Source organism: Condylura cristata, unplaced genomic scaffold, assembly GCF_000260355.1.
Source record: "Condylura cristata isolate star-nosed mole 26May11 unplaced genomic scaffold, ConCri1.0 scaffold00032, whole genome shotgun sequence".
In the NCBI taxonomy this organism is placed as follows: domain Eukaryota; kingdom Metazoa; phylum Chordata; class Mammalia; order Eulipotyphla; family Talpidae; genus Condylura; species Condylura cristata.
Window position 1 is genome coordinate 8,595,516 of NW_004567133.1, and position 11,875 is coordinate 8,607,390.

The 11,875-nt window shown below is 46.9% G+C and overlaps 1 protein-coding gene across 2 annotated transcripts in view; it reads left to right on the top strand.

Annotated features, from left to right (window-relative positions):
- The first annotated feature begins 4,116 nt into the window (after positions 1–4,116).
- COG7 (component of oligomeric golgi complex 7) overlaps positions 4,117–11,875 on the top strand; it is a 40,846-nt gene continuing 33,087 nt past the window's right edge. The window contains exons 1-5 of one of the 2 annotated variants that reach the window (XM_004691716.2): positions 4,117–4,451; positions 5,804–5,952; positions 6,255–6,371; positions 6,728–6,896; positions 11,670–11,752. In XM_004691716.2, the coding sequence (XP_004691773.1) occupies positions 4,283–4,451; positions 5,804–5,952; positions 6,255–6,371; positions 6,728–6,896; positions 11,670–11,752 (687 nt within the window). In that variant the 5' untranslated portion in view covers positions 4,117–4,282. Of the gene's footprint in view, positions 4,452–4,605; positions 4,686–5,803; positions 5,953–6,254; positions 6,372–6,727; positions 6,897–11,669; positions 11,753–11,875 lie in introns of those variants that run through there. The other variant, XM_012731993.1, reaches the window with a different exon arrangement.

An 11,875-nucleotide genomic window follows, 5' to 3' on the forward strand; every position in this document is an offset into this window, starting at 1 on the left:
CGTCTAAGCACAAGGCCAGAAACAACCCCAGCCACTTCTGGTATGAGCCTCTCAGTTACGAGGGACCCAGGCTCCAACCACGCTCACCTAATGTAAGGGCCAGCTCCTCCGGCCTGTTATGGGGTGGTCACTTTAGCTGCTGTTCAGCTAAGCCAAGGAAACCTGCCAATGATCTTAAAGGTTTCCCGAGTTTTCCGGTAACTACATGTAGATCTAGAAGGCACATCTCTGTGCAAAGAGGCTGAAAATCGCCACTTGCATGCACTGCCACCCCACACCCACACGAGACTGGGCTTGGGGTATTGTGGAAGAAAGGGAGACAGTATTGTAAACGATCAGTCTGCACAGTCTGTTGAGGAAAAAAGCCCCTGAACCATGGCTAAAAAAAAGGCTTATTATATGACCTCAGTTTTAAAATATCCCACATACTGGTAAGCTTATGTGACAGCAGTCCTGTCAGAATTCCAGATGAGTTTTCTTTACATGCTGCACTTTGTAAAATTTCTAGGCTGAGAAAACTGCTCAATGTTTTTCAAAGTTATAGAAAGTGGAAATTCTTTGCACCTGCCCGATTACCCTACAAAGAGACAATATCCTAGTCCCTCACCTGACCTCGGAGAAGTCCTCGGCGTGTTGGAGCAAATGAGCTGCCCTGCAGGTGGCTTTTCCCCATGTGATCATGTAGCTGGCCTGGCGGTCACTGCCATTGTCAGTGTGAACTGTGCGTATAGCTGGTTTCGGCCCTAGCCTGAGTCGGCCTGAGGGATTCAGCTATTCTGTGTTGAAAGTGTGCCATACTGAACCGTTCCTGCCGCTTCCCTCCCTGGGGCTCTTCCCAGTGGGCCTGATGGGAGCCATCTTCCTCCTGCCTTGCTTGGGATAGTGGAACAAGGACGGGCTTTGGGGGCAAAGTTCTAGTTTTGCCATGTGATATTTTGGGCAAGTTACTTAGAATCTCTGAGGCTCAGTTTTTATATTAATTGTTAAAAGTGTCCTTCATAGGTTTTGTTGAGAATATGACAAAGTAGACAAATACCAGACCTGATAGATACTCTACACATGAAGGTGCTATTGTCAGCATGTCACCTCACCTGAGGTTCCTCCTGTTTTTACTTACCACTTGGACAGCAGTGCATTTCACATTTTGTCACTCAGTGCATTTCACATTTCTCATGAAAACAATGATGTGCTAAGAATAGCAATAACCTAATTGAGAGGTAGCAAAAATACTTGATGCTTTTGACAAAATCTTAACCACTTCCTATTGTTGGATAAAATTAGAAGTAGCAAGAAATGAAAAAAAAAAAAAAAAAAACCCAAAGTAACCATGGCTTGCACAAAAGGTGACACACTGCTAGCTTCCTGGACTGCTGTAGCAAATTACTGTAAATTGAGTAAATGGATTGCCTGGCTAGTCTGGAGGCTAGAAGTCTGATCAAGGGCATGCCCCTTCTGAAATCTCTAGAATTCTTGTAATTTGCCAGCATTTTTGGCATTCTTTGGCTTGCAGCTGAGTAAGTCCAATCTCTGCTGTGGTCATGTAGATTCTCCCTGTGTATCTGCACACAGTACGCTTAGAAGACCTTTAGAAAGCTACTGATCATGCTGGTTTTCAGGGTTCACCCTACTTCAGTGTGACCTCATCCCAGCTGGTTACAGCTGCAATGACACTTGCCAAATAAGGTCACGTTCTGAGACCTTGATCTCTTTTTCTTTTGAGGGGAGAGATTCGGTTCAAGAGTCAAATTCAAGAACCCCCGAGGGAGCAAAAGTGGGGCTGCTATTGATCTTGCTGCTAGAAGCCTTCAGTCTTCTTGTAGCAACGTGCCATCCCTTTTTAAGAACACTTAGTGGTTCAGGGTGGCCATTACAATTCTAGCTACCAGATCTAGATCCAGCCAGTAGAAAAGAAGGGGAGGAGTAAAGTATACCCCATTCTTTTAAGAGCACATGAAAGTCCTGCTCACATCCTGAAGGCCAGGACTTGGCTACAGGAACACACCTACTTTGAAAGGACACTGGGAACTGCCTTCATGCTGGGAGGCTCTAAACTGGTGAGGGAGACCCAGGGTCGGGTTATTAGCATTATCTGCCACACAGTCCTAGTGACTTCTGTGACTGACATTCCCTCATTTCTCTCCCTAAACTTCCAGTATAGGCTAAAATAGTTTTTGTTTTTTTTTTTTAAATTAAAGTTAACCTGGGTGCAGGGCAGAGGGGTAGGGGGTTGTGAAGGTTCCTACCTTCCTTTTTGGGTTAATTAAAACCAATTTCGCTAGTATTCAAATTTCTTCATAGTATAGCCTAGTTTGGACCAGTTTCCATTTTGAAAATGGAAATTATACTGCCCCTAATTCCAACTGCTGTGAAGATTAAAACAGAAGGGTAAGAGAAAGCAAATTTTAAGCTGTTAGTATAACCGTGTAAGGAATCCAGTACTCTGTTTTCAAGTGGATGGAGGGATGCTGTGTACTAGCCGGTCTGGACTTGCTGGTCTAGGAATCTGTCTAGTAGATATGGAGAGGGCTTTCAGACACAGAAGAAAGCCACCGATTCTTCTAGCAAACCTGGTTCTCTGCCAGTTACCTGATATGAAACTGCAAGTAGATTCTGATCACCAGGCATTTCCCCCAGAACCTGTCAATGTGTGCTCTGCTCATAGGACAGACACACCTGCCAGACAATATTATACCTTTGATAGCAACTTTTATACTTTGTACTGTGATATGATAGGCTGGCACACTTCCTAACGCATGGGGTAGCAGGGAAATGTATTAACCAGATTCAGGTGCCCCAGAGGCACTGAGAAGAGGGCTGAATCTTTTAGTAACTATTCTTTCTAGTTCCAACAACATTCCCTACATGTCTAGAAAAGAGCTCTTCAGGCACAGGTCGCCCAGGTGGTCTTCATGTGGGAGTTTTGCTTCTGACACACCTATATTCGGTCCATAAAGGGAGGGTTGACTTGCTATTGGCATGTCTCACAGAGTGGGTGGAACTTGTGGCTATGGTCCCGTACGTAAGGAGACTGGCAAATCCTCTCCAAAAAGCAGCTATAACTTACCTAGACAGATTTGACCACTTCAGCACTCTGGAAATCAAAAAGGATAGAGAGCAGTTGAGTGTTTATACTCAAAAAGCTCATGAAGTCTGGTGAAGAACATTTGTAATCTGCCCTTTCCTGAGGCTGCCTCCAGCTCCTCCTTTGCCCCAACTCATTAGGACTGGCATTTTTGTCATGGTGTTATAGTTTGAAAGCCAGTGTTAGAAAAGAAGAGTGGTTTCTAACCTATGGTTCCACTTTAATATACTAGATAGGGAAGAATAAATGAAGCAAGGAAGGAAATGGGTGCATATTCAACTTTGGCACTCCCATCCACAGCTGCTCACTCACCTCAAGAATCATTCCATTCATTCCTCATTCCAATTCATCAAGTTACCCCCTTTCTTCTAAAAGTATCATTAAGTCAACCCAAATTAAGTTTAAATCTTCCCACAAAGAAATGGTCAGGCCCAGATGGCTTCACCTTGAATTCCCTCAAATTTTTAAAGAAGGCACCAAATTTGCAAACTCAAAGTAGGGAAGGAACATTTCTCAACCCTGCCTATGAAGTCACTATTTATCCTTAAATGAAAATTAGAGAAAGCTTCCACAAAGACAATATTACAGATTAACTTCCCCTATGAAGATGAACACTCAACAAATTTTTTGCAAAGCAAATCTGGTTACAAGATCATACATCATGACTAAGTAGAGTCTATCCCAGGAACGCAAGCTCGGTTTACCATTCAAAAATAAATACTACGTAAAACATCGCATGAAGACAGTAAGACAAAAACTATAGGGTGGCCTCAATATGTACAGAAAAGCACTAAGTTCCGATATGTTAAACTCAAATACTACGCATGGGACAGTGAGGACTAGGCGTTCTAATTTAGAATAAGTACATAATTAAGTGCTCAAGCGCTGTAAGTTTGCAGAGGCGCCAGCCTCACAACACCTGCCGGCCGCTCTCAGCCCCCGGCGTCTCGTCCAAGCTCGGCTCCCGGACGCGCCGGCAGTCTCTATGGTAACGGCCACCCACTTCCGGAATAGCTACGGCGCGCGACGAGGGTCATTTCCAGCCGGCTCCCTGGAGGCGCTGGTCGAGGAGCCGCGGGGGGCGAGTGGCTGGTGCCGAGGATTCCGTGGTGCCGCCTCCCAGCCCGTCGGCTCCTGCTGCGAGTGGCCGCCCGGAGCCAGCTCTGACGGCCTGGCTGACAGGCCTGAGGCGGCGCGGCCATGGACTTCTCCAAGTTCCTGGCCGAAGACTTCGACGTGAAGGAGTGGATCAACGCGGCCTTCAGGGCCGGCCCCAAAGAGGCGGCGGCGGGGAAGGCGGACAGCCACGCGGCCACGCTGGTGATGAAGTTGCAGCTGTTCATCCAGGAAGTGAACCACGCGGTGGAGGGTGAGCGGCGGGCGCGGCCGCGGACCCCCGCGCCTGGCAGCGCCTGCCACTGGGGCCCGGCGTCGGGCGCTGCGCGGGGGGGGGGACCCCCCTGGGGGAGTGTCGCTGGTTTGGATCTTGGCCTGCCACCTCGGGCGGTGCTGTCAGCCTCTCAGATGACGAAATTACTGCTAACTGGTCCTTACGTTTGCAGAAGCTTGTTACAGGTGTACGGCAGTGACACGGGTCTGCAGGGTGAGACAGGCCGACCCAAACGGTGACGGGAGCGTTAATTATAAAAATACCAGCAACCTTTGTCAGCTCCTCTACCAGATTTACATTTACCTTGTTTAATTGTATATTCTGCAGCTGGTCTCTGCAAGGTTCTGGGGGGGAAATGGGTCCAATGGAAGCCGAAAGCTTCTTGTCGGTAAATAGAACTTTGCTTTATAGGTGTGGCTGGTGTTAACGAAAGGCGGGGAGGAGCAGGACACTTGATTTCACTCAGTCTTCGCTGTACTTTGCATGATTTTACTGATTATTGAGCATCTACTACTATGCCTGTGTCAGGAACGGGCACTGGGGCTGAAAATCTGGAACTTGCTGTCTTGTGGGGAAGATATGGGAACAGTTAAGTAGGGTTAGTTTCACTGAGGGTAGACCCAGGAGCTGTGAGCGCATACCTCTTGTTTGGGAGAATCACAAAGGGCTACCCCCATGTGAGGCTTTGGGGGAGACCTCATAGGGCCAAGAGGGCATTAGGAATACAATAGTGAATATTTGTGTCCTTGCTGTATGCCAGATGCTGGTTTTGGCATATATATAATATATATATAATATAATGGCATATATATATAATATATAATATATATATATATATTAATGAGTGGCCCTCCTTCAGGGCTGGTAATGTTGCCCCGGACCTCTACCCCTGGAATGTTTGGAAATTGGTGGGATTTGTTTTTAAAGTTGTTTCAGTGGTGGGGAAGGTCACATGGAAGGATCCAGCTATGCTTAATGGTCTGCAGTGCTGGCGACAGGCCTGAGGGGCCGCTGCTGATTGCCAGGGGCATCAAGTGATGAGGCTTTAGGTAAAGCACGTGGCGCATCCCTGATATTTTTCTCAGAGTCTGATTCCTTCCTTCTCCTGTTTCCAAAGGAAATAGTTGATGATGGAACAGACTGAGGGCTTGTTCCTTGTTAAATACCTGCCCTCACTGTCATTACCGTCCCCTCCCCCCATTTTCCATAGGCTGGGAGAACTGTGTGGTTGGCAGTGCTGTGGGGCACATTTCCTTCCTGTTGTGCCACTTACTCCTGTTGCTCACTGGGGACGGGGCTGGTTTTTACCTTTTGTGCTTACCCTGCTGCAGAAACGAGTCTCCAGGCCCTTCAGAACATGCCCAAAGTGCTCCGGGATGTCGAAGCCCTTAAGCAGGAGGCGTCTTTTCTGAAAGAACAGATGATTCTGGTCAAGGAGGATATTAAAAAGTTTGAACAGGACACATCTCAGTCGATGCAGGTGAGCACCGCCCCGAATGCTGAATGCTGATTCCTGTGCTGGGAAGATGTTCGCACTCAGTGGAGGCCAAGCTTGACCCGGAATTAATTCTGCCAAGAGGCAAGCTGCCTTTTGGCTTGGTTCTTCCCGATTGTTTGGATTGTTTGTTGTGCGACAGACTTAGCAGCATGATAGGTGGGGGAAGGGGTACAGAGGCTCCCTGAAGATAGGGGTGTGCCATGCTGCTTATGTTTGAAGACTCAGGCAGTAGGTAGAGAAAAGGGAACCCCCACTGCCTTAGTGACCCTTCTTTCCTCTTGTAGGTTTTGGTCGAAATCGACCAGGTGAAGTCCAGGATGCATCTGGCTGTGGAATCGCTCCAGGAAGCAGATAAGTGGAGCACGTTGAGTGCCGACATCGAGGAGACTTTTAAAACTCAAGTAGGTTTCTTATTAGGGCCATTTAGGCAGGGGCTTGAGGGTGGAGAGCACCTGACATAGCCTTTCCCTCAGGCCGCAGGGGCTACTAAACAGTGGTGTGGCGCCCGCCCTGCAGGCCTGGCCTTTAGTATCACTCCCTCAGCTGGCCAAGAAGGTTCCTAGTCTGGAAAGAGGGAGTATTTGGAAGAAGCATTTCCTTGTTTTAATTTGCGTTAATTTATATGCTGATAACAGTGAACATAACATGTTTACGGGTAGTTTTCTTATGTTATGAATCACCTTTTCATGTATTTTTAATGATTTTTAATTGAAACCGTTAGGGACTTCTGAAGTGAATATCCTCTATCCTGTTCTAGGATGTGGGTGTGATTTCTGCCAAGCTAACGGGTATGCAGAACAGCTTAATGATGCTTGTGGATACTCCAGACTACTCGGAGAAGTGTGTGCACTTGGAGGCTTTGAAGAACAGGCTGGAGGCATTGGCGAGCCCCCAGATAGTGTCTGTATTCGCTGCTCAGTCCGTAGGTAGGTGTGGTCACCTCTTGTCTCTGTGGAACCCCCTCTGTGAGTCTTCAGGAGTGTCTTGATAGTGATTAAATCATGTGGACTGAAAGTAAATCTGTGACCTAATGGGGTTGTCTTCCCCCGACCAGAGCATTTTATATAGAAGTTTTCAAGTGTACAGGAAAGCTGAAATGGTTGTGTGGTGAATACTTGATGCATTGGCATTTTGCCCTATTTGCTGCATCACATAGCTGCCCATTTCTCTGTCTGATTTTTTGGATGCATTTCAGAGTTGGCAGGCATTTCGGCTTTCCACTCTTTAATATTTCAGTGTTCATATTAAAAATTAGAGTTCAGGTTAATTAAGATCCCTTTGTTAAAAGATTTATTTATTTATGCATACAGAACAAGTCAGAGGTGTGGAGGGTGAGAGAACTCACCAGAGACAGAGTGGGGAGCAGAACAGGCAGTTGACGAATTACACTGCTGAGGGGAGCAGCAGGAGAGACAGGAGAGGCCTGCAGTGCCATGTGGATCAGCTCCGGGGCCGGGGATTGAACTCATGCTGAAGTGGCTGTGGTAGCTTCATAGTGCTGTGCTTTAACCCATTGTGCCACCAGGGAGGGCCCGATCCCCCCTTTTTTTTTTGAGGTAAATTTATATTTAGAGAAATGCATATATCTTAAGTATACTAGTTGATAAGTTTGACCTTTACCAAGAACATTATGATAGTTTTTTGAAAACAAGTGACCATTTTACTATTTTAATGACCATGTCACACTTGACAATGGTCATTATACCACCTTCCTTGTGGGTCTCTATCACAGTCCAGCCTGAAGCCTCTCTGGACTGTCCCTCTCTAGTATTGTTCCCTGACCACACTTGCCTCAGGACCAGAGTCCCTGCCTGGTTCATCTTCATGTTTTTTTAAAAATTATGTTTATTGGGCCTTCCCTGGTGCGTAGTGGGTTAAAGCACAGCACTGCAAGCTGGCCACAGCCGCTTCAGTTTGAGTTTGATCCCCTGCCTTGGAAGTGACCCACACGGCACAGCAGACTTTTCCTGACCCGCCCGCTGCTCCCCTCAGCAGTGTATTTCGTCAGTTGGCCTGTTCTGCTCCCCACTCTGTCTCTGCTGAACCCTCTCATCCCCCTGTACCTCTGGCCTGTACCCCACTTCTGTATGTATAAATAAATAAATCTAAAAATAAATAAATAAAATTTTGTTTATTGAGGTTGTATTGATATGTAACATTATATGTGTTTTAGAGGTGAAGGTTCAGGTAACATACAAGTGCATGTTAGTTATCATACCTCATCTACTACGAGGCACCAATATATGATCTATTATTACACTTTGACTTTTTTTTTGGAAAAAGTTTATCGGTTCTCCCTTTCCCTTTTCTCCATGCAATTGTTGGTCAGGCAGAAGAAACAGTACTGGATCTGTTTTCTGACCTTCACAGCTATTCATTTTATAGATATATATATATAATTTTTTTTATGGTAAATATTTTTATATTTACTATATAAATTTGTTACAGCCACACACTCATGAAACTCACCGGTGTATTTGCGGTGTACGTCTAGTTAAGTGGGGTTGAAGAAGTAGGAGTTGGAGGGCAGGGAGGTTCTGGCTCCTTAAACTTAAGTTTCTGGACTTTCCTTCTGGGTGAGCTGGCCACTTGAGGTGGGCATCAGATTTCAATGATAACGTCTGGGTTTTGATTTGGGGGGTTTCAGCCATTTTGACAGCTTTTGTTCAGTTTTGAATCAGATTTAATGCCAGATGCAACCCTTTTTGGTGGCATGCTAAAGAAGACAGAAATGACACTTCTGAGCCCCTTGGGCTGTCCCTGCTGCTGGGCTGAGGCAGAAACAGGCCTTCCCTCAGGCCCAGACAGGCCCCCTTTGCTCCCCACTCTGCCGTTCTCCCACCCTCCTCCAGCTGTCTGCCCAGAGCTCTGCCAGCATTCATCACCTGTGGCCAAGGTCACTGACTATCTGGCATCCTCTCACGTTACAGTACAGGCGTCTCCCTGGCTTCAGGGCAGCTTAACGGCCTTGCACTTTGGTTTTGGTGACCAGTTTGGTAAATCTCAGGAATGTGTAACCCTCCCAAAGTATTACTCTCTTTAGTCAACCATCCTCCGGGTGGCCACAGTGCTGCTTTACCTAATAGCTTTTAAAAGGAAATCTCTGACTCTCCAACTATGTGCACATTCATCTTACACAACAGTGAGTTCAGTGGATAAACTGAAGCATCTCTTTGTAGGTTAATTTTACACGTAGCAGGAAGACTCATTAATTTAAAGGATCTTGTGACAATAATAAGCATTTTATAGCCATAGAGCCATTTTCCAACTCATGGGTTTCCACCCATTGAAGTGAGATCTACTGCCACTTCTCCAAGGTGTAGCTGGCTTTGTTCCACAGTGGTTGCTGTTATATATTTTTCTAGAAATGGAGGACAACAGAGCAGAAAAACGTCACGCACCTGTTAACTCAATGTCTTTTTTTTTAAATCCTCTTTTAAATTTAATTCGAAGGTGTGGTGTCTCCATTTGACCAGAAGGGGGCAGATGGGAGCCAGGTGTGCTGTGCTGGGACCCTGGCTGCTGATCGAGGATCTTTTCCGCAATTAAGTCTGGGAGCAAGGGCTTTGTTTAGCCTTTTCTTCTGCCCCAAGGGGAAGATCTGAGAAACGACCTGATATTAGATCCCAGATGTGGCTCTTGAGTTCTTTGCTATGTGTGGAATGCTCATGTTTACCACATTATTTGCTTATTCCTCAAGCCATCAAATATGTCAACATATAGGAGTTCAGCTTGTTTGCTTTTTTTACAGCTCCCACCTGGCATAATCAGAGTTGGAATTTTCAGAGGTGCCCAACTTGTACATATTAATCGTGTGAGGAGCGGAGTGGAATAGAAAGATGAATAGCACACAGTTGCTAGCCTTCAAGGACCTTGCAGCTTGGTTGAGGGTGAGGCTGGGCAGAACTAGTACATGAGGTGGAATGGGAACTCGTGGCAGGCCTCCCTGCGGTGAAGGGCCTCAAGGAGCTTTTGCGGAAGAGCTAGTGTCTCTTAGCCTTCAAAGAGAGCTGAGTTAAACGTTTTTTGAATGTTTCTGATTGTAAAAGTAGTAATAGCAGTTATTTAAAATTTGAAAATTACAAAATAGAACATGATTGGTTAGGAAAGTCACTATCCAGAGATGACAGTATTTTCTTTCAGTTTTACCACCCTCCCCCTGCGTGTGTCCATAAATCTTTTCATGCAAAGTATATAAGTTTAATATTTAAGGCTTTGTGTAGGCCAAAGTTTGGGGGGTGCTGAGAGGATTCACCAGACACAGCGTGGGAAGCAGAACAGGCTGACTGATGAAATACACTGCTGAGGGGAGCAGCAGGCGGGTCAGGAGGGGTCTGCTGTGCCATGTGGGTCACCTCCCAGGCTGGGGATCGAACTCAGGCCACATTGGCTGCTGATAGCTTGACAGCGTTGAGACTTAACCCCTGTACCACCAGGAGGCCCTTGGGGTCTTCTTTTTATCTCCATCTGTCAGAGTGATGTGAACATGTTCCCTTAGTCTTGAGAAGCTGTTGATGGGGGGAGGGTGCCCTCGGGGGCAGCGGGAGCCCTGCCTTAGAGAAGGCTGCGTCCCTGGAAAGGCTTTGGAAGACGTCCTGGGTGTGAGTGAGGGGCACTGGCCTGTTCACAGCATTCTCACAGCACTGTGCCTGCTGTGCGGATCAGAGACCTTTGCTGTTTCTGGGTGTTGTGAGGACACCCCTGTTTCTGTAGAGTTTCTCCGGGCACAGTGAGCAGAGCAGAGTGAGTGGCTCTGCTGGGCACAGGCCTGTTCTTGGAGCAGGTGGGGTGACATCCTGTAGACTATTTAGGGGGAGGTGATTTGGGGGGACATTGAAGAACACTTTTTCTTTATTTCACTTAACAGATATCTATGACATGTCCTATGTGCAGGTTATTTTGTGACACATCCTTTTACATCTAAATAGAATGTAAAGCCATATGCTAAGGCAACAGAAATGAAACTTCAGGGACTGTTGCTTTTTCTTGTCCGTGCCTATGCTGGCTTCCCACCGGTGCTCTAGTTTGTCGTGTTGTTTTCCTGTTTGTAATTGAAAATCAGTTGTTAAGGTGAAATGCTAAGAACCCATTAGCTGTCTACAGTACACCTTGGGTGATGGGATAAAGAACAGGGACCACTTGTTCCTCACACGAGGTGTGTGTCTCTTTGGAATGCTTTTGGCAATAAACAACAAAATTGTTTCAGTTCAAGCTGACTTAGAGGGGAAGGAGAGAGGTGGACTTGAGAAGTGCTGCAGGCCTGCTTTGATCCAGGAGCGCGATCAGTTGTTAGGACCAGCTCAGGGGAGGCAGGTGGTTGTCCAGAGAACGGAATGTCAGGGGCGCTCACCTTGCCCCTCACGCCCAGAGAGTGGGAGCCCCTCCGACTTAATAACCCCTGACCCCATCCCAGCCCTGAGGTAAACTCATGCTGTTCACATGTGACGAGTACGTTTCTGGCATAGAATGTGACCTACACTGCGGGTTATTCTGACCAAGCCGATGCTGTGGTATCTGATTGTGTCACCGCTTCTCCTTCATGTTACTTATTTTCCGTATTTGTGATCCTCATACCTGAGTGTTAGAACTTCTCAAGAATGGTTGACATAAATCCACAATTATCCTGGGGAATACTTGTTCGCGGCTGCAGCAGAAAACCTGGTAACGGCAGTTACACATTTTGTGGTGTTCTCCTTTAGATCAGGCCAAAGCATTTGTGAAGATATTCACCGAGATTGACCGGATGCCCCAGCTGCTTGCATACTACTACAAGGGTCACAAGGTGAGGGCTGCGTGTGGCTCGGACTGTCCCCCCGGTGAGGGCTGCGCGTGGCTCGGACTGTCCCCCCGGGTGAGGGCTGCGCGTGGCTCGGACTGTCCCCCGGTGAGGGCTGCGCGTGGCTCG